The sequence below is a fragment of the Limanda limanda genome, chromosome 21, assembly GCF_963576545.1.
Source record: "Limanda limanda chromosome 21, fLimLim1.1, whole genome shotgun sequence".
NCBI lineage: Eukaryota > Metazoa > Chordata > Actinopteri > Pleuronectiformes > Pleuronectidae > Limanda > Limanda limanda.
In genome coordinates, this window is record NC_083656.1 from 16,499,133 (window position 1) to 16,522,852 (window position 23,720).

General features: G+C 43.1%; 1 protein-coding gene across 1 annotated transcript in view; it reads left to right on the forward strand.

Annotated features, from left to right (window-relative positions):
• Nucleotides 1-2,076: 2,076 nt before the first annotated feature.
• cacna1g (calcium channel, voltage-dependent, T type, alpha 1G subunit) overlaps nt 2,077-23,720 on the forward strand; it is a 230,090-nt gene continuing 208,446 nt past the window's right edge. Inside the window, exon 1 of the mRNA XM_061094795.1 lies at nt 2,077-2,384. Within this exon, the coding sequence (XP_060950778.1) occupies nt 2,077-2,384 (308 nt within the window). The remainder of the gene's footprint in view (nt 2,385-23,720) is intronic.

The following is a 23,720-nucleotide window of genomic DNA, read 5'->3' on the forward strand; positions in this document are numbered from 1 at the left end:
CATCACTGCCTAATTAGCTGTGTGAGTGAGTGACTGAGTGTGTGTGTGTGTGTGAGAGAGAGAGAGAGAAAAGAGAAAGAGAGAGAGATAGATGGCCTGGGGAAACATCTTCCCCTAGTGGCCACCACAATACATATCAGAGCACACCAGGGTTTCCAAACTTTGCAACAAAAAATGAACAAAATAAGTCTAATTGGAATTTGTATTTGCTTACAGACTCAAAGTCTGTGCTAACTATCCAATCTCTGCAAATGTGCTAATGTCATAGTGCTCCCGGGCTGGACCTTGAGGGGCCTCCTGGGGTCCCTGAGGCAAGATGAGGGGTCCTCCTATACACAGAATGGCATAATTTCGATTCATAACGATTTTGGGACATTGTGCAGTGTAAGACTTTGTGAGTTTTCTGTAACTTATATTACATAAACACTTATGTAATACTTTATTAGATAAATTCCATTTAAAAAGAGGTTTTAATGTATGACCGGTCTGGTTTGGGTTCTGCGGTTGAGCTGTGATGTTTTTTTCCTTTTGGACTTGGAAGAAACGATTATTCTATAGTTACCTGAATATTCCCACTCGGTTGTAGTCACATTGCACCATGTGGCAACTCTTCCCCCCCCCCCCCTTGAAATTCCCCATAATAAAGCTCTGGGCCAATCACACGTCGATGCTGCAAGATGCCACCACTCCCTTGCCTCTCATTGGCCGACGGTTGACAATATGATTCCAGCTGTTGGGCCCCCTCCCCTCCCGTGCACAGGTTGGAGTGACGTGGAGCTCGGCCAGTGAGGAGCGCGCTCCCAGTCAGGACGCGCGGCGATTGGCGCAGAGTGTTGCGCTCGCTGGGCGGCCAGTGAGAAGTTGGGATCCTCCATCCAGCTGTGAGAGCTCTGCTGATGGACGGAACCCACCGAACACAGGCAGGAGGAGACAAGAGCGAGGAGCTGCTCATGCATGCGCAAAGATGAGAGGAAGCAGTTTGTGATGTGAGGAAGTGTCGGCGCCTGATGCCTGTTGGAGTCTGGAGACAGGATGCGCAGCAGCATCTCCACGGATCCTTCACACACCGCTGCGGGAGACGCGCCTCAAACTGCCTGTGGATGCAGAAAAGAAAAGTCCTGGATTCTGACTTTTGAAGCAGGAGAAACGAATCGATCAGTGATTTTCGTTTCACTCTCCCTCTCTTTTTGAGGTTTGCCCATCAGCTCTGTGGAGAAGGAGGAGGATCATAAAGAAGTTTGTGCGCGCGGTTACTACATTAACAAAGACTGCGCGCTGCAGCACAAGACATCTCCCGGCTCCATGTGTTCCTCTTTCTAATGTGAAGTGTCACCACCTGGGAACTATACTGACCCTCCAGACGCACCGGAACCCACGAGACCCTCTCCTTTTCCTCTTCTTCATCTCCCCTCTCCTTTTTACCAAGTGGGATTCTCTTTTATTCCCCTCTTCAGGCTGCTGTGGACTTTACAGCCACGACAGAAACTGATCATGCGATGACTGAGCGCACTTTGGGCACATCTACAGAATCCATTACAGGTAATAAAACCGAAGGGAAAGATGCTCCTGCGCTCATTCAGAAAAACGATCACTTGCAGAGTCGGATGGGTGATGCTTCTGAACTTTGGAAACGGAATCACAGCCTAATAGTCGCAGGGTTTTGTTGCTGAGGAGAGAGAGGGAGATTTTTTGGCGTTGCCTGTTCTATAGAGGAATTTTAGCTCCTTAGAAGTCTATTCTGTTTTCCACCTAACGAAGGATGGTTATAAGTCAATATGTAGCCATGAATAATCTATTTATCATATTTTCTTTTTATAATATTTTTTTCGATGAAGTGTGCGCATATTTTCTTAAAATAAACCTCATCACCACCCACAGCTTCATCCGTTATCTAGATCTCATTGTGAACATATCCAGGCTGTTAAAAGTTGATTTCAAAGAACATCCCCAGATTTAAATGCTCAAATTTCCTAAATCTTAATCACATTTCTCCCACATAATGCGCTGTGTGATGACTGCAGCAGAGCATCTCCATGTTAACTCCATGTCTAATCCACATATGCCCGCAGGAGGTGAATGATGGCCGAGGATGGGGGAAATCTCTCCGGGGACCCCGATGCCAGGGGCTCGGAGGGTCGCTCCTCTCCGCCGAGGACTTTCATCCGGCTCAACGACCTGTCCGGGGCCGGGACAGGAGGAGGGGGGGCCACAGCCGCGGTGGTGGAGCCGGCGTCCGCGGCGCCCGACGGGGTCTCCACGGCCGGAGAGGAGGCGTCCGCTAGCGGCGACGAGCTGCCCTACCCAACCATGGCCCCCGTGGTCTTCTTCTACCTGAAGCAAACCACGCGGCCTCGGAGCTGGTGCCTCAAGATGGTGGCGAACCCATATCCTTTTACTTAAACCCTTGAGATTTAGGAGTTTGCTCCTGCGCCTCCACCTGTAGCAGGTAAGAAACACCTGCTGCACCGTGCGGCTCCTCCGGTTCCCCCCAGGGCTGTTCAATTACCACAAGACCAGGGGTCAGAGGTCAAGCACATGGCCAGCTTCACCCTAACCCACACACGTTGACAAAAATCTTTATGTGTGTGTTTATGTGTGTATGTCTGTGTGTGTGCTGTGAATGTGCTTTATGAACTTATATGAGCAAAACACCATTTGAAATGTGTGTCTCATCATTGCAGCGACATATATATGACCATACACTTGTAAATACATCTTTGTGAGGACCATTTTGAGTCTTAACTCTGCTTTAGGGGTAAGACTTGCTGTTAGGGTTACATTTAGGTTATAGGTTAAGGGGCTAGAGAATGAATTACGCTAATGAATGTCCACTCTAAGCTATAGTACAAGGTTGTGTGTGTGTGTGTGTGTGTGTGTGTGTGTGTTGATACCATCTTCCTTTTAAACCTGTGTGCAAAAAGATATGAATTAAGTTGTGGTTGTCTGGTCTCCCTTGCGTCTGCATCCAGTCACCTGACAGATCTGCAGTATTCCTATAAAACCAAAGTGTATGTGGTCAAAGAGCTTTTTGACCCATGAACAAAAAGATCAGATTTGAGGTGTGTGTGTGTGTACGTGTGTGTCTTGCCCATCACCAGCTACACCCTTCCCACGTCATGCTCTGGTTCCTGCAGGACCCGTGTTTGCTTCAGATGGATTTGTCATGACGGCTGCGTGAGTGCCGAAAATCTGTCGACCTCACGTGAGCAGGTTCTACAGTGGGGGGGGGGGGGTGGGGGGGGCGGCGGCGTGTGATAATTAGTTTATTGATACACACCTGCAGAGGCTGTTCATCGAGCGCTCGGCCTTCGGCTTTGGCGGGTGGGCAGGTGGGATAGCGAGGGAGGGGTGGGGTCCATTCAAGTCCCAGAGCCTTATTGAATCATTCCTGCCACTGAAGCGTGTTATTGTATATTATTGATTCATAAGTGTACAGGCCTGCACTGATCCACTCCTCTGGAGAGGGAGAGAAAGGAGACTCTGGAGACTCTTTTCTACTTCCCTGGGTTTGTCTTTCCCTGGCGTGTGTGTGTGTGTGTGTGTGTCGGTGGTTGGGTGTGCGAAGGCCACAGGGAGGAATGTGCTCCGGAGGTTTCTCCAAGGGGCTGTGTGTGTGTGTGTGTGTGTGTGTTAATGTCATTCGGATTACCTCTGTTCCTTCCTCCCTTGTCTACCTGCCTCCCACATCTCCTCCTTCCTCCCTCCCACCATCCGTTCGTTCTGCCTTGTGTCTTGCTTAACATTCCAACCCCCGTCCCCACTCACACACACCTCCATTTGTCACTGTTTTAATTGAGGTATAAAGTCTGTTGAATATCTGGTATCCGCAACACCCCCCCCTCGCAATAGTCGTTCGCCATGCTGCCTGCACTTACCGCTCTCTCCACCACCCCATCTTCCTCTGTTGTTGTTCCTCCATCTTTCTTCCCCATCTTTATTCAGTCCCCAGCACTCATGGCTGATTTACATGTCTGTAAATGTCACATTTTCAAAGCTCTTACAAATATACTTTTTTTTTAGTATAGTCTCAGTCTCTTGTGGCCCCTCCGTGAGCAAAGGCAATCCTTGAAACTGTTATCCAAGTGTGGGGGGGTGTCTTCAACCCCCCACACTTGGATCCCCAAGTCACGTCAGCGCATTTATAATTAGCTAACGCTCATTTGTTTTGACTTATCTTAAGATGAGATTCACATTATTAATCACTTTCTATCATCCAAGAGACCTCCTGTTAGTTTGTAGTTTACAATGGATGGTCTGAAGAACTTGGATGATATAAAGTGATTAATAATGTGAATCTTAGCTTAAGACTAATGATAACGACACTGAGATCAACATGGATGATAAGGTTTAGTCTATTTGCTCACATTCATTAGCATCGTTAAAAATAATGCTGACGTTGAGTTATTGATCCTGAAGCAGAAATTATGTTTGCATTGTTCAACTTCAGTTCACGATAGCGTCCAAATGACTTTATTCTCCTTAACTCATGATAATTACTGTGTGATGTCATTTAGCCCTTTTGTGTGATGGATCTGCAGTAGTCAGTACCAGTAGTTGTATTTGGGACATTTCAGACATTCTATGGCTCTCTAGTGCTCTCAGAGAACCTCCCAAATAAGACTCATTCACTCAACCTACCCTGGGTCTGACCTGAAAGGATCCGCTCACAACCAAAGTCTTGGTCAGAATTTCACAGCTTTTTTGGGGTATTATTTAACACTGAAATAATGTAGTTGAATACCTTTGTCTTTTTCTTCAGTTTAATATATTTCTACTGTACTTCAATACTGTACATGTGGCCAGTTTTCTTGCACATTCAACCGCATTGTGTCCTAGCCTGCATCATAAATGCTGACCTGCAGACAGAGCCCACTGCGTCACCTGCGGCTGTGCTGCGATCTGCGTCACAGACCTTTAGAAAAGATTTAGATACATTGAGAAGTTAGTAGTGGGCACGTCGCACGCTAAAATCAGACAATTTTGAAGTCGTTATACGATCATTTGTTTTTCCATTCCTGGCAATGCGGATCTTTTTAATTTTTTTTATTTATGCGATGGCTTATTCTCCTCAGTCAAATCTGATCTGGGGCTGGACATGGAGGTAGCGTACACAGTGAAGATTTACAGCCTCTGCTTTGAAATGTAAGATGGGTTTTAAGCAATGAGAAGACTCCTGGGTCGTTTATAAAGGTGTTTGAATGTTCTTTTGTATATATGTGAGTGTGTGTGTGTGGGTGTGCGTTCCCAGGACTGTGAGTATTGTATTTAGACATTCTCTGTCATCTTCTTGTTTGCCCTCTAATGTGTATCTGCAACGATTTAGGAAAAGGTCAGTGCTTCTGTAATGCGTTGTGACGTAACTGGGATCGATCTGTCTCTGAGCCCTTGTGATCTGTGTGCTGTGTGTGAACGCAGATTCCTCGTGCATACCGACGCTTTGTTTCCAAGAGACCAGATTTATCTTTATCTATATTTTTAACTCTCCGACTGTTGTTCCATGGCCCTACTCTGCTGCTGCTGCTGCCTCTCCACACCGTGTCTCTAGCTCTCCTGCACTTTGGTTTGAGAATCAATCCTGCAGTAGCCTCTTCCACCTCCTGCTATAAATACATCCACGGCCCACCAGCGGCAGCGAGCACTGCCTTGGCTCGGATGCACAGAGGCTGCTTCCTCTGTCTGCTGCTGTAGCCCAACAACTCAGGAAAACCCGACTGATCTCGTGGCCAGAATCTATTCTAAACAGGCAAATCCTTGGTAAGCCCCTGGCCTCAAGCGGCCCGCGGCCATTTTCAACAGTCTGAAGTAATTAGGACCCCTGGATATTTGCAAAGGTATTTAGGGTCTAATTGAAGACCCCTGGGGTGTATATTCCAAGTGATGTTTTGCCCGGCACATTGCCTGTGTGAAATTCCCTCTACTGGTTTTGCTAATGATTCCTCCCGAATCTGTGTATGGTTTTTAGAGAGTGAGAGCTTTTTGTTTGAGCGAGTGAGTTTGTGCGGTTGTGTAAGCAGTGCACACACACACACACACAAACACACATACCCCGGGACTCCCGTAGGTGTCCCCTCTCTGGCGGGGAGCTGGATGTTGTGCCAGAACGGAGGAGGAGTTGGAGGAGGGGAGTTTGGGAACTCGTCCAGTGCTCTCTATCCTTTTGCTCACACTGATTTAAACAGAGGATTACATGGCCCAGAGCAGTAAGGGAGGACACCTGGCCAGGCTAGGTGTTTGTCATCATGTTGAAATGGCCTCATTGGAAGGCAGACAAAACCACTTGCGCTCAAGGCAGTGTTGGGATTGTGTGGAAATATGCTACTGTTTTTTTTTTTCTTCTCCGCTTTCTTGCTGTTTCTAACAAAGCAGACCTTCGCATTTGTTGCTTGTTGCTGTGATGTGTCTGTCAAATAATGGAATCCGAAGCACTTACTTAATCAGCAGAAAATGTCTCCTGCCCTCCCCGTCGTTTATTTCCCATCTCCTCCTCCCCCTCCTTCACCACCACCACCACCTCCTCTCTTGCTTCTCTTTTCTCCCGGACCCCTCAGTTTATTTTCCTCAAGTTAATAGCCTCACGTTGGCTGCAGAACGAGGATAGCCTCGAAAACCAGTAGAAGAAGAGAAAAAGGGGAAAAAAATGAAGAGTGGGGGTGGGGGGGTGGGGGGTAAAATAAAAAGTGAAGCTCAGTTTGAGATCGGCGTTGGATTTCAGAGAGCATTTTTTAAGAGGTGAAAAAGTAGGCCTGTACCCACCAACAACTTTACTTTGATATTTTTTTCTCCCTCTGCTCCCCCCCCCCCCAATCCCGTCTCCAGGCTCCTCAGAGAATTTCAGACATTTTCAGCTTATTGCAGTTTATTGCAAATTCTATCTGAACTTCCACCATAGGTGTTAGAGCATGCATTTTTTATGCATATGCATTTTCTGTATCCTATACAAGAACAGAATCTGTGTGTTAACTGATTCGGGAGGCTGACATGAACTATATGCACTGACAGATTGTGTTTGATTAAGTATTCATTTACTTTACCATGCACAGCCTTTTTAATGTGTGTGTGTGTGTGTTTGTGTGAGTAAGGGAATTAATAGTCTGTGATTCATGTGTTCAGCTGAGTATGTGATGGGACTTGCATGTACTTTGCTTGTGAATTAATTGGCCATTTGTTGGCTAGCTGTCTTGGTTGGTGCTGGACAGGTACTGTAAAGGGAGTTTTTTAAGTGTTTTCTTATGCTCTTGGAAATGAGGTTGATGAATCTGAGAGTGAACAAAACTCAAAACAAATCGAGCACAGTGAGTTTAAAGGTGCTAAAATATTCCATAAAACCTGAGGAGAAACTGCAGAGTAGATGTGATCTGTTGACTACCATGACAACTTCAAGTGATATCTTTACATTGCACACTCTCATTAGGTCCCTTGCTTGCAGAAAAATGTTGATTGCTCCAGCCAACCAAATGTTGCACAATGTTTCCTCTTGGATTTTGGACAATCCGATTTATTAAGCTCTTATTAACTGATGCGAATTTGGATTGCTCCATTCCACTTTAACCCCAATATCCTGCCTGTGCCTGTGGCAGGTGAACTGGTGCCACTGCAAAATGTACATAGCGGAAACCAGGGTGCATCATTAAAGTAAAGGTGTATTTTAGAAAAGGAGAGATGGAGGGGCCACCTTAGTTGACCCAAATGCAATTACACCTCTTGTAAATCTCTTACCTTGGCATTGCTGAGGGACAGCGGTCCAACAAATATCTAGTTTCATTAGGCAGAATGTTACATGTGTTGAATGATTGGAGAGACGCAGAACGGTATCTCTCTGTCTCACTCTGCATTTTTTCTTTCAAGATGGAAACTAAGTGGTAGAATGAGAACTTAGATAACTGCCAACCAAAGAACTTTAATGAGAACACTGTGTTGGTCACACACATTCAGCACGGCCTGTAGCTGGTATTCATGTAGGCATGTGTGTGTGGGTGTTAGACTTTCTTGTGCTCAAATCTTTGCTACATTCAGAATTAAATGTACTTTTGCTTTTGGATCCGGCCGGAGGGAACAAATGAATGTTTATTGTATCCCTGTCCAAATATCAATTGCAATATTTATCAGAATAATTGCAATGATGTTTCGTTGCCCATTTCGTGCAGCCCCTACTGTGTGTGCTTTCAACCTTCCTCACATCTGTTTTTTACACACTCCACACACGCTCGCAGGCACCAAGGTTGTTTGAAGAAAGTGAAGGTTCTCTTAGGGTAATGGGTTGAACCCAACCCAAACACTGATTCACTGACAACAGTGATAGATCAGTTTACTGGCGAAGACAAACTCCTTACACACTAGTATGTGTGTGAAATCCAGTGATTCAGCCACCGCCACACTTAAGGTGGCAATTATGGATGAATAACAGCACCGACAATCAGAGGGAGATGGCGGGAGAGCGGGAGTGGGGCGGTGAAAGTGAACGAGGCCGAGGCAGAGCTTAGACTGCAGTAAGGTGTGAGGAGACAACTCAGTGTGAGGCCTGTTCTTAATGAGGCGCTTTGTTTAAGCGATTAAACTGCAAACAGGCTGAGCACAAAGAAGAGTTTTCTTTATACCCAGCCTGCTACTTATTTTTCTAGTCTCTATCTCTGATTGCTGCCGTGCGACAGTTTCAACCTATACAGCTCGTTAAAGCTTTTACATTTTTTGTTCCGCACACCTGGTTTTTGGTAGATTCTTCTCAAAATCCCTCATTCGGGGCACAGAGAGACATGCATTATTATGTTTTACAGGAGAAACAGTTGGGTGTTATTTAACCTCGACCAGATTAAGTATTGAACAGAAACAACTGTGTATTTAGCATAATCTTGCAAATTGCTTCTACTTGCTGCTCATGGGCTTCTCTTCATGGAAATATAAGGTTGCAATTTATCATCACTGGTGCAAACTGGTCCAAACATGCCAAAGACTTTAGCATTGTGATGCCAAAGTATCCTGGATATGAATGCTGCTATCTTTGAGTCTGACTTGTGATTATGGGTGGAGCCACAATCGCCAGGCTGATCCCAAGTCGGTCTCACCTGTCAATCATGACTTTTCACCCTGTTTTTGTCGCTGCAGATAACTAACAGAAAAATGAACAAACATCAGTATAATGAGAGCTACCTAAAATGACGGAAACAATCTTTGAGAAAATTTATGTGACATGTACTTTAACTATTATTCCACAAATATGGAGGAGGTTTATGTCTTCCACTGCAGACAGCTCTTGGGGGCAATCTAGTTGCTTTGGCTTCACTTTTGGGGAAGTTGACCATCGTAAAAAAAAACCATATATGGTACATTATTAAAAGCAAGACCATTACATGTAGCCCACACACACACATCCTCCGAACACAGACAAGGGATTATATCCACAAGCTCTAGCCACACATCTTTTAACAGCCAGCTCTTGCATTCAGTTCCCCCAATTACACCAGCAATCACCTAAGGAATGAGCACCCTGTCACAGATAATTGATGCATACGCATATGTGTATACGTCAGCATCACTGTAGCTAAGCATTAACTGGGGGATAAGGCACAGTGTAAATATTGAGGGAAAAAATGTAATACTACTAGATTTGAGTTAAAAAAAAAGATGATTTGAGAACAGCGGTGAATATGATCTGACTCCTATAGTAATGATGGATGAAGTCCTGTGCAAGAAGAGTTCATCCAACAAGTTAACCATTTGAGACATGGCAGCAGGTAACAGATAATTTCACCTATCCCACATTTGTTCTTACTGGATGTTATTTAGGTGTAGGCCCTCTTTAATATGATAATTTACTGTAGAATACTCAGAGTAACCTGGTTACTTAACTGTGTGGGGCCTAGAGGCTGCCTTTTTGTGCGTGTGTGTGCGTGTGTGCGTGTGTGTGCGTGTGTGTGTGCGTGTTGGGGAGCGTGTGTGCGTGTTGGCGGAGGAGGACCAGCTAACCTGATACACAGCCGGGGAGACTCTTGACACCAGTGGTTTTGGAGCAAAATGCAAAACGCCACAGTTGTCTGCTTGACCGCAGCAGGAAGCTCTCTCACTGTATCCCTGTGTCAGTGTCTATGGTTTTTCTCTTTCAGTCTGTGTTTTGTGATCACATTTGGATGTGAATTGATGACTTTAATAATTGATACTATGCTTCCTGTGTGTGTGAGGAAGATATGGAACTGAGTAGAAAGCTTCAAACTGGCTTTTTCTTCCTATATTTTGTGGCGTCTCTTCATATTTTGTCCATAACCCTGTGACTCTGATGACCTAGTTAACAAGTTATTTTGAATCCTGTAAAAGAAAACTCAGGCTAGCTCCCCCAATGGAGGAAATAACTAATCTGCAGTTTTTAAACATCCGCTCACCGTGTGTGTGTGTGTGTGTGTGTGTGTGTGTGTGTGTGTGTGTGTGTGTGTGTGTGTGTGTGTGTGTGTGTGTGTGTGTGTGTGTGTGTGTGTGTGTGTGTGTGTGTGTGTGTGTGTGTGTGTGTGTGTGTGTGTGTGTGTGTGTTTGTTAGAACTGTTGGAAGACTTTGTTTGCTTCTCCAGCTCCAGTATCTCTCCTCTCTGTGATTTGAGATGCACAATCATGTGTATGTCTCCACTCTCCAGACAGCACATTTGCCACTGATTGTCAATCAATTATTTGTACAGGGAGAGCAATTAGTGCAGTTAAACCCAGCAGTAATTACTGCTGCTTCGGAACATGACTTATTAAGATGCATTAAAATAACAGAACAATGCTGTCACTGTCATCTGCAGTTAATTATCAGGAATGGTGGTCTGGTTTTATTATTGGGCCGGATGATGATTTATGGTTTGGTTGTGTGGCTGGCTGACTGGTTGCATTGGTTGAATGTTTGACTAGTTCGGTAGCTTGGCGGTTGATAGCCTGAGGAGTTGATTGGTCATTTGACATCTGAGTTGATGATTGGATGCTAGTTTTGTTCTGGATGGAGTGGTGGGACGTTGGCTGGTTGAGTAGTTGGTTGGTTTGATTTTTGAGCAGTTGCAGGTTAGTTTGGATTGGTGACAGGTTCAACTGGTAGGATTGTTAGTGGTTGACTTGACATGACTTATTGGTAGATATGTGGTTTGGTTGTGAACTGGATTGGTTCATTGCTTAATAGCTGGTGGATGGTTTTCTGTTTTGTTGTTTGACTTGAGTTGTTTTGATGACGTTCAAGAGGGTCTCAACTAAAATGGAACGAGGCCAAGTCCACTCAAAAAATATACCACACAAATGTGCTGTTTGAGCCATTCCTCGACTTTTTCATAAAAGATGAAGCATGTAGACTACAATTTCTTGCCGTAATCATTGAAATAATTTTATAAATAACTGCACAGCTTATAAAGCTTATCACCTGCTTTCACCGAAGCTGCTTTCACGAAACACTCTGTGCTAATATACTAGTTCATTATGCCACAGATCTGAAATTTTAATGTAAGAACTCGAACGATGTACAAATACTGAAGGTAGATACATTCCACAGTCTATACACAAATATAATACAAGCAAAGGAATGAGAAGATGACCTTTCAAAGTCTGTTTTCTCTTTCACTGCTTTTTTCTTCTGCCTCAGCCCATTTCCACTTGGGTTGCTCTGTGAGATGGCTGTAAGTTTACATGGGACCAAGTCCAGGATTTTCCTGCCAGCTTTTTCTCATTATATTGTCAAGAACTTGTACGTGGCTGCACAGACTGGCAGCTGAAAGGTGGGGTACAGAAGGAGGAGGAGGATGGGAGTGGGCTCGCTATACACTTAATAGACTAAATCTCATTAGGGGCCTGCATCTTGTCTTGTCAAAGCCAATACTTCTGTCGCTCTCCTTTCTCCTTACCGCTAACTACTTCACTTCTCCTTCTCCCCTCTTCTTTTGATTCTCTCCCACCACCTACATATTTCCGTCTTCCACTATATAAGCCCTATTTCCAGAAACATTAATTCCTTGGTTTCTTCATTCACTGCCCCTCTCTCTATTTTTAACAACTTGCTACTAAAACCAGGGGACTTGGTTTTACCGTCTTCATAATCTCCTGTTGTTGCTTTCCATTTTTACACTTATCCTCCCTGCTCCACCTTCTGCTCATAGTTCCTGTGATAACTTCATCTCCAGACCTTGTTTTTTCTGCTCAGACAGATTGATAAGTTGGTGACCAACACAGCTTGATACTCTGTCTGACAGACGCACCATTTTTAGCCTCAGGGACTCAGGTGGCGTTGACACACACCAGACCGGACCACTACCCTTATCTCAGTATCAACATACACAGTCACTCACACACACTCCACAAGGGACTATCATGTAGAGCGTCAAATCAGCCGGCTTTCAACCCAGCCCACTGTGGAATTTACAGTGTTGTCAATAATTCACACACACGCAGACACAACCTGAGATCCATCTTTCTTGTCACTTTTTTGCTCCACCTCTCTCCTCCTCGCTCTCCGTCTCAGTTTTTTCGATCGCTCTCTGTCAAGTCATCAGGACACTAATCAGGATTTTCCCGCTGCAGGACCGGGGAGTCTGAAGAAGGAGCGAGGAGGAAAAAAGAGAGATGTCTTATTATAGATAACAAACGAGGGATATAAATACCTCTGGGGGCGGGAAGCTTATATAAGAGTCATGATATGTCCGTTGGCCTCTCAGCCTGCCTGTGCACGAGTGTGTGTCTGCATCTGTGTACATGTGTGGCTTTACCGTAGCCTTGTTTATCCGCAGCTCCCATATGTGCCTTGCTTGCCTCTACAGTACGTACCGCCAGAGCCTAAAAAAAACTCTCCCATTAATGTAAGGATAATCATACAGTAGCAGACTGCTTGATAGTCATTCACTCAATTAGTGTTCACATCCTGCAGTATGCCTGAAGCCTCGCTGTGTGGTACATTTTCCGGATGATATTGATACAGGGGAGGATGAGGGAAGCCAGTGAACTTCACCAGCCATGTCTACGCAGTGGACTGAGCTCCAGAGGGGGGGTGTGTTTGTGTTTGTATACGTGTGTTTGCGTTTTCACTCATTATGTAGTGTGTAAATCCCCCTGTGGTGTCTGTAATTAAGAAATGTCCTACGGAAGGATAAAGACACTGGTTTTTTAACCGGTTCATGTGTATCGATGCTAGTGCTCTCTCATTGCAACCTGCTGTTCCCTGGCGATTGTCCTTTCATAGCATAGCAACTGCAGATTTTGGCGGGAATTGAAATTTTTTGGGGGATTCAACAAAACAAGATAAAATATTTTTTTCATGCAAATCCAAGTCTGACTATTTCAGTCAGGCAGCCACATTGCGTCATGTTGGAATGGACCTCAGTATTTTAGCGTGGTATAATGTATGTAGCCATCAAGTGAATAATAAAGACTCTTTTAACTCGGTTCCCTTTTGAGAATGAGTCAGCTGGACGCATTAAAAGGTTCAGTGGTTTCAGGGATTGCGACCAGTTTATGGAGCTAATGTTACAGCTAATAAAATCTGGCAGTTATGATTATGCTGGCAAAGTGATGATCACCGGCTAGAAATGAGAGGCCTACTTTTGTCTTCCTTTGAAATCAAGGACCTTTTTTCCCCATTATAGGGTGAATCTGCCTCTATTTTGTCTGCAAACTATGTGTATGTATTCGGCTGTTTGGGAAAGAAAAGCTTAAAGAGCAAACTAAGGAAGGCCAGGGATAAATGAGGAGTAAATAATCCTTGTATTACTGCAGGGACGACCCACAGCCCTTATATGCAAAGCTATAGTGTACAAACAAATAAAGGTTAGGTGTATGTACGCTTGCTATGTGGAGCTGGGTGCTGTTAGACTGTGCGTATATTGAGTATGTGTTGTCTGTGTACTTACTTTTGTCATACTGTAATTACTCTGCTTTACTTCAGTGCCCTTTCACAGCAATTTGTTTTGCTCAAGCAGTGCATCTGACATGACAATAGACTAACACGTACACACACACACACGCGCCATCAGCTTCTCTCTCCCTCACGGCGCTTGGCCCAAATCACTGTGACATTTACAGTTTTGCAGCCATTAGAGCTTTGTGTCCCAGGGGTCACTGTGTGATGCTTGCTGCTCCAGAATCAGATCACAGCATTCAGAGAAAAGTGCCAAGTCTCAGCCTCCTTGTGAGAGCTACACCTGCTCAGGAATCAGCCGACGAGTGAATGGGATCAGGTCCCACGAGCCTGGAGCTTACCAGATTAAAAGGCGGTTACAAGGTCGTGTGGAACAGGTGTAATCTGTTAGACTGGCAACTAGAAAAATGACACAGATCAGTGCTGTAGCAGCTGATGATGGGGTCATCCTCGTGAATAGGCTCAGCAGCAGCTGCCTCCTATTCCACTATCACATGTGCTTTATGTTATATGTTTGATTTTGAATGACATTCATTTAATTCTGGTAGTGCAGCCCCTTCACTGTTGCTTGATGTGTTCTACACCAAAACCAATAGGACATTTAATGGCATCATAGATGCTGAGATTCCCACCAGTTACAATACATCTGACCTTATCTTACTGTGGAAACACCTCTGCTTATACAACAATGAAAAGTCAAAACGACTGCTGGGTGGATGGTAGATTTCGTACGCCTGTCACAGCCCTGGTGTTGAGCAAGCTGTTTCACTCACTTATCTTAATGGGACATTAAATGGAAGAGAGGCATCAATATGTTGTCAGTTACTCCTGTGCTTTACCTGCTGTAACAAGTCAAACTGTCTGCTGTAAAAAAAAAAATCGTATTCACGCCAGGCAATCGTAATAAAACTGCAAATGAAATATCTAATAGTAGAACTCAGCAAAACCAAATTCATTTTGAGTTATAAATAGAAACGTATGAGTGTGCAGTGGCCATACTGACAGTTTTCTCTTGTTAGCAAACTCCATATACTTTTCGCAGACCAAATGCAGGTACAATCAGAGAGAATGAGAGATATTTCAAATGAACACAATCTGTAGATGCTATCTCTGCGAACACCTGTTGTTTAGTGATTTGCATATTTCGACTTAAAGCATGTTAAAGGTTTTCATTAGAAATTGTACGTAAACATGGATGACATGGCTCGTTCCACTATCCGAGAAATAAAGCAAAAATATCCAGAATATAAAAGCTACCATATTGCGCATCGGAGTCTGTTTTTTAGCAATCGGTGGATACCTTGACGAATCATGAGTGAGTCTCAGTTGTTAATCTAACCTACCTAAAATGACAGAAACCAGAAAATTATTTCACGTTTACTTAGTTTGGTACATGTCCTGTCTACTATCATGGCATGGCATGATAACCTATACTGCAGCCAGCCAACAGGTGGCGAGTCAGATGCTTTGGATTTTCCTCTCGGTAGCAATCATGTTATCCATCTGACTGTTGATGGTTTTCAGCTGTTGTTGTGCGAAACACTGACGTTTTTATCAAGTTATAAAGCTGTTGTAGCAAACTGACCATTTTCACACCCAGTAGAAACAAACTGGTCACTTGATGAATCTAAATCCAATATTCCGTCTCTTTTCGTACCGCTGTACCTTCTAAAAAAAAGTCTAAAGAGGAAATATGTGGATGTTTTGCTGCAACATGCCTCATTTTGCTAACTTTGTCTGTCCAGCATTTGGTGTTGGGCAGGTGTAGGGTGGGTTTGAAAACGGCTGGATCATAGAGTCTGTATGAAAATGAATGTAGACTGGTGACAAAAATACAGAAGTGACTGAAAACTGTATTGCAGAGGTTGATGCCACTGGTTAAAAGACAGAAGTCTGATTCTCGAGAAGCCTATGTGACAATAGCCCTGAAATCCGTGAACATTTTCCACAGGAGTTTATGGTCTTGAAACTCAGGTCTAATGGTCTAATGTGAATTAAAATGAATGATATAGCACCGTATGCATTCAGGGGTAGATACCTTGTGATTGGATATGTGGTGGAAAATAACGTCACCTCAACATACTGTTCATTAAAATGTGAAAAAGTATTCACCATATATTTCATACAGTGTACATGAATACTCCTCACTGCTTCAGATGAAGTCATGCTAGATCAGTAACTGAACTGGCGTGACAGAAGTAATGAAAAAAGTTGGAGAAAGTAATAAAAAAATCTATATATATATCAAAAGCCCAGCGTCTCACACAGGACCGACAGCTCACTAGAATATTCCAAAATCTACAAAACCTGCATCCCACACAGACACAAATGATACCTCAATGCGAACAGCCCGACCCTCATCCTCTTCGTCTTCATCTTCATCGCATATTGCTCTCTGAAACTCCCACACATTCATAAATGTGACAATATCATTTCTGGGAGACAAATGCGTGCACTCCACCCTAGGGTGCAGACCATCCCACGTGCAGGGTGAGGGAGAGAGAGAGAGCTCTGCTTTGTGTCTTGATTAATATTTTCTCTTCGTCACCACTGTATAATCCTCCCTGCTCCCTCATTCCCACTCTACCCCGTGTGTGTGTGTCTATAACAAGTGTGCTTACTGTTGCGTACTCTTCTCTAAGATCTGGTCTTTATTAGTCATCATGTTACCATAGGCTAACACAGCATAGTTTGGCCTGATATACGAGCACATGGGGAGGTCTCACTGCTCTGTGTGTGTGTGTATGCGTGTGCGTGCGTGCACACTCTGCAGTCATCCATGGTTAACTATACACAATTTACAGATGTAGACTGAGAGGCAAACCCTGTCTGAGGTGTGTGTGTGTGTGTCGTAATGTGAATCAAGCTATTACTGTACGTTTGTTTGCGCAGTGTTATCCTGTGTTATTGTGTTTGCTCTCTCATATTTATGCATTGCGTAGTTGCCAGTCTTTGCCATATGTGTGGCTCACGGTTTTTGTGTGTGCTGTATGTCTGTGTTTTCTCATTGTGTGTTTGTCAGTAGTGGTATGCTAGGCACATGTCATACACACACACACACACACACACACACACACACACACACACACACACACACACACACACACACACACAGAGTGCAGGGAGGGGAGCCTCGTTGCTTGTGGTGTCGGTGTCCCTCGTTAACTTGCTCTGTTCAGGATTTCCTACAAGATGTGGCTACAAAACCAGTTCCAGACTCCTCTGTCTCTTTCTTCCCCTCTCCCTCCAATTCTTTGTCTTTGAGCGCGAGATAGAGAGACAGAAAACGAGGCAGAGAGAGAGAGAGAGAGAGAGAAGTCTGGTTCTAATTTAACGTACTCCCTGGCTGTCCTCTGGGTCCTAACTCCCCTCTGTGTCGAGGCAGCCCGCCAAGTGCCTCTTTAAGAAAAACACAAATTAAATTCATAAATAAAACCGTGTGCCTGTGGCTCACAGGGGAGCACTGGCTGTTTGCTTTTATACCTTTCTGCTCTTGTGCTCCTTTTTCTTAATGTATCTGAATGTAGTTATTGTTCACTTCTGCTGTTGACTGTCTTAGAGTGTGTTCGGTCCTTATAATGTTTCGTTATGCCTGCAGAGCAACATCTGATAAAACGCTCTGGATAAAATCACTTAACATTATTGAGTTTTGTGTTGTGAATAAGGAATGGGAAGAGGATCAAATCCTCTCTTATGGTTCATGTACTTTAATGTCTTCATTGATATACTGTATATGGTATACTGTAATTTTATTACTTATTAAACTGCTAATGTTTTTGCAGATAAAACAACCGATATAAATGTCTGTCTCTTGACAGAAGTAATCGATTAATGCATAATATTGATGCAGAAATCAGTTATTATAAACATGACCTCGTACAAAAAGGGCTATTAAACAGATACAGTGAGTTTCCATTCAATGGATTACAGTTGCTTTTATCAGTTAAGCCAATTTCTTAAATATCACATCTAGGAGAATCTTGGTTACAGTTTTCCATGTAGGGGATTAAGTAAACCTTCAGGTAACCAGCTTTCTTATAAACTTTTTACAAGTACGAATGCAGAGTAAGCAGATCTTGTTTTTAATTTCATTCCCTCCAAAGTCAGACTGCTTGTTGAATCGTAAATAAGTCAATTTCTACTGCTGAATATGCACAATATATCCAATTCACATGTATTTACGCTGTGAAGATAAGCACGGCTCTGTCTGTCTGTTCTCTTTCTATCATCAGTGTGTTCTGAAGTGCGCACACATGCACAGTTAAAATACTCGCTGCTGACCTACTCTGCAGGGGCGTCGTTAGGCCGTTTTAGGGGGGCTGAAGCCCCCCTAAAATGTTGTTCAGCCCCCCCAAATAATTATTGGGATTTAAAAAAAAAAAAAAAATATTTAATTTAAATTTTTTTTTTTTTATTGTCTATTGTTTTACACATGGACAAGTTATTTATAACTCTAACATGCTATATATGTGAGTGCGTTTCTGGTTTGTATGTTTCCCCTTCAAATTACAATCCAATAGCCTCTCATAATACTTAACAATAAAAGACCGGGCACTAGGACCTTGGGGAGTCTGCATCGCCGCTGCGCTGGCTTTCTCACTCTGCCAAGTAACGTCTCTCATCAAGACAGCAGGATTACAGCCAAGGAGTTTAGCTCATAGTAAATGATGCACGGAGTGAAATTGTAAGTACAGGTAGTTACAGAATGTGGCTATCTGTAGTTGTTAACGATTGTTACCTGCTTAAATTTAAGTTTACTTGAGGCAAATGAAAGGGAATATTGTAATGAGCTATGTTAACACTAAGCTAGCTAGCCAGCTATTTTGTTAGAAAATGTCTCCAGTGAGCAAGAGTGTGAACGAGCAAATTTGAAATGTAAGAAATAACTATCGACAGCTCTCTATTCTTTGCATTAATATCTATCTCTAGTATTTTAAAACAATAATATCAGTGCCTATAGAATGTTGATGTTTATAATCAGTTAATGCTATTTAAAACTAAATGTCATAGTGTCCCTCATAACGCTATTGTACCGGTATATCATCCAATTCATTGACCAGATGGATATAAGAAGATTCTTTAGCAGAGGGGACAGCTCCGCCCTAGTCAAAACAAATATATCCGTCTTTCCTTTACAAGCAGGAAAATGATTTCTCTCTATTTGAGAAAAGTTCATATTTGTGTTGTCAAATTTCACAATGACCCTGAAATTCTGTCTCTTCTGTTATCTTATACTGAATGAATGCAAGCGAAGATACACAGAAAAATCAGTCTTTCTGATTGAACCAATCTATGAACTGTCTGAAACACTGGATATCCTCAGCCCCAAATGAGCCCAAAAAAAATTGGCGCGCGCTGCGCGCGCAAACATTCAACATCCTTAGGGGCTAAGCCCCCCCCTTCTTTCAATCCTAGAAACGCCCCTGCTACTCTGTATTGACTTACAGAAACCAAGAGGCTTCCGTCCATGTAGCCTCTCAGTAACCTGGACAAATAAATGCATACAACTGCATTCGTCAAACAATATCCCCTAGAAATTCCATTTATTTGTTAATATCCCCCTGATTAAATTTTTAAGATTGTAATGAAGAAAAACTTTTAATGACAACATGTGCCAAGTTGCAAAATGTCTTATTGATAAACCAACCATCCATCCATTCAGTGTATCACAGGGCCACTTTACACTCACATTCATGTGTCAACGTAGAATCTCCAATAAACCTAACCCCAATCTGCATGTCTTTGGACTGTCGGAGGAAACCAGAATAAACGAAACGTAAAGACTCCAGTCAAACTGGGATATGAACCAGGAGTATTCAAGCTGTCAGATGACAGTGAGAACCACTGCAGAACAGTAACCGCACCCATCGAAAATACAATATATGCTAAAACGTTTCAGCTCATGGCAGAATGTTCCGGCATTCATATCAGGACATCATCAGGTGTCAGAGACAGGCCTCTGATGTCAGATGAAAACCTGTCAGGCTTTAGGAAATCTATCATTAAACGGCCTCAGAGAAAACATCTTCAGTCAAGTCTTATTATCATAATATAAATCTTATTTCTTGGAGACTGGGTTGAAATGACGTCTGATCGTGTATTGTTATATTTTCCAAACCTACCATCAACATTCCATTGTCAAATCAGTATAAGCACTGTATGCTCTTCACCGTAAATTAATCACTGTCTCACACCTGAGACCACATTTCTCTCTTGTCTCATTTACTTGCTGTCAAACATTTCAGCTTGTTATGCTCAGTCAATGCTTATCTCTTTGGCTTTGTTAAATGAGCCCATATAGATAAACTTGTTATTTCCGTCTGTCTTTGCCAACTCAATCTGGGACACTCGTCAACTATATCTCACAGCAACAGGACATAATTATATTTGTCAGGGGGACTTCTCTGCTCTGATGCTCCGCAGTAAAATTCAACCTGGAATCATAAAGCTGAACCTGTGATACACTTGGACAATACATTAAGGTAGAGGACATGACCTCAAAAGTGAAGCCATGGTGTCTCCATCGCCACCTGGTGGCTTGCTCCAGTATAGGTTATTAAATCAGAGTAGTGGATGGGACATAGATCAATATAAAAAGTACATGTAATATTTTTTGAAAGAATGTTTCATTTTAGGAAGTTCTTATCACACTATTGAACTGTATCGACAAGTGTTAATTCGATCCAATATGTTTGGTTTTGATTACTTATTGGATGCATGTATCTATGGGACCTCACTACGGCAGCAGCAGCTCAATCTCCCAATCGTTACTGCGCAGACTCCAAATGCCCAAGATTGGGCATGTTCATATACTGGATATTTTAGTTTGATGTCTAAACAGTGGGAGGAAATGGAGACACATCGTCCATCTTTATATATGGTGACACACAACTGTTACATGAACATGAGGTCAGATAAAAATGAGCATGCATGCAGTGAATAAACACGCAGATTCTGCATTCCAGACGCTCATACAAGTGAAGATCGGGAAGGGTTCGCAAAGATGTCGGCAATATATGTAGGGAGGAAAGCCGGGGTGGGAAATGAGCGCCAAATTAGATGTGACTGACATGGTTCTATGTACTTGTCAGGTTTATGAAAGATTAGTTCTAAACTCTCTTTCAGGCTGAGCTACCCCATTGCCCCATTTCCTCTATTTATCGTTGCACAAACCTCTTACAGCAAACTGCTGATGTTACCTTCTTTGGTACACACCTGTCTCCGTCTTTTCCTCATTTGTTGTTGCAACAACCATGGCTGGATCCGAACGGCTTTGATTGAAACTACTGAAGGAGATTGAGAGAGACTGACAAAGTCAACCATGCGGGAAACATCATCTTGCTCAGCCTCCTTTATTATTTTCAGTCCCGCTGGTGAAACAATAATGTTTCTGGCAGATTTTGACACTCGAGGAAGAAACTGGAGAAAAAAAAGGGTCTGTGCCGAGGGAATAGAGAGGAGATAAACGGAAGCGGAGTTAGAGTTTATATAAATGTAATATTTGTGTTGCTCCTTCAAGGGGCCGGAGGTCATTTCTGGTGGTTTGGTTCAGCGGAGCAGCTCATTTCTCCATTAGGGGAAGTTTATCTCCCAGCATAGAGTGAGGCCTCTACTGTGTCTTCATGATGTGGACCTGATGGGATCATGCTCACAGCTTATCTGTATTGAAGAGCTAATGGTAATGCTGACCATCCACAGACGGTCTGAGGGTTTGCATTATTGAGGACCCCAACGTCTTTGAAGCAGGACTAATTGGACATGTTCCTCCCTTGACAGCAGAATGAGACCTTTATCCCCAAAGTATCAACTTTGACGTCTGACACCTGACATAACTTTACCATATAGTACACACTTACTCCGCAACCCACAGAATGTTTCCTCAACAGCATGAGAATGATATTATCAGTCAAAGGTCACATTGTGGCTTAGGGTTTTGGGAGCTGGGTCTATATTTGGTTCCAGGTTGGAAGAACTGCATTTGTGATTAGCTTTGAGCATAAAGTCAGAAATGTAAGTTTTCACATTCAAGTTTTTGGACAGATTATAGACAAAAGATGACGTATTTTGTCATTCATAAAAAATCACCGCTCCACATTCCTCATGTTAACACAGGCTGACCTTTTGACGTTCCCCCTCTAAAATCACACACCCTTTATTCTCGTAATATTATGACATTATTCTTGTAAAATAACGACTTTATTCTCGTAATCTTAGAATTATTTTCTGTTATCTGGCCCTAATACTCCTGAGCGTATTCAATCAAGAAGGAATCAACTTTAAATTCAGAAGTAATACAATTTTCATCTACCCTAAAGTCAGTTTTTTTTCTGATTATCTGCCCATGTGCAATGGCTGTATGATTTTGACTTGGCACACCTACAGTACATTAGATGCATATATTGAGCTCAGCCTCCACTTTGTAGGTAGGGTGACAGTGCTCGTGTTTCAGAGTCCTGGGTTTCTCCAGGGTCTTTGGGGGAGGCCCGGTATAATTATGACTAATTGTTCAATTTCCCCAGACTTCAATTAACTCCAAATTATCCCATTTAATGAATGCATGAGAATGTCTGTGGTAATCATGAGTTTCATCTTTACACCATTATCATTTCTTCACGTGCGGTGCATACGGTTACAGTTCAGCAACGCAACTTTTCTCATATGAGGGTTCTTTAGGGCAAAGCTTAATCATATAGCAGTCTGTTATACTGTTTTGGGATTCAGAACAAGTGGGATTGGAACGCTACTTTGTTATGATCTACAGATTAGCTGGAAAGATGTGCATGGGGCAGATGAAATGGGTATAGAGCGAGTTGAAACAGGGGGATTTTTTGTCTAGCTACACAAGACCAGAAACACCTCAGTCAGCACTTCAATCACGACAACAGTGAGAGATCTATCTCCCTGAGAATAACTCTGACTGACTGTTTGACTGCGATAACAAACTGCGATGACAAACAGGGAGTCGGATCACGTCCTGTCGCTTGCAGCCACAGCTGCTTATAGCCATGCATTGGAATCACACTGTGCTGATGTTGTACATCGGTTTGGAAACAGTTGCTTATTATTGGAGATAAGGCTGCCGCGATGTTACTTGGTCATAATGAGCTGCCAGTCTGATGAGCGAGACTGAGGCGTCTGGACACTACAAGCACTCTTATAAATCAGGCCCTGTTCTGAATTATTCAGTACATCTTTACCCCAAGGACATGGAGAGGGAGGAGAAAAGGGGAAGAAAAGTGGAAAGATATAGAATGACCACCAGGGAAAAAATGGAATGAAGAGAAGATGAAAAAGTGGAGGGGAAAGATAAAGGGCAGGGCAGAGGTGAGAGACGGCAACACGAAAAAGTGCTGGAAGCTAGGACAGGATGAAGGGAAGATGAAGAGATATGGAGGGAGGTGTTGGGGTTTTCCTCAGCATGGATGAAAGGTTTATAAGTTCTGTGATGCTTTTTGATGCAGAACAGCCCTTATCCCTCACTGTTTTGGTTATGCGGCAGTAGGCTCGAAAGACGATTGGTCGGTTCACCACTGAATTCTAACAACTGGATGAATTGCCATGAAATTTGTGTAGACATTCATGGTCCACACCCCTGCTGACACTGCTGGTCCCCTGACCTACAGCAGTACCATGAGCTCTTGATTCCCAGCTGTGGCTGGCTGTAGTATAGGTTTTAGTATAACCGTCTCCATGTTAATAGAAAAAGTAAAAAGCCAAAGTACACATCATTGAAATTGGATGAAATAGGATATGGAAATGTGTCGATCAAGGAAATTAAACGTGACAATATATTTCTGTGCATACCGCTCTCACATAAATAACCTCTATTACACCCACATACATGTCTAAACACTTTCATGCTCATTGCATG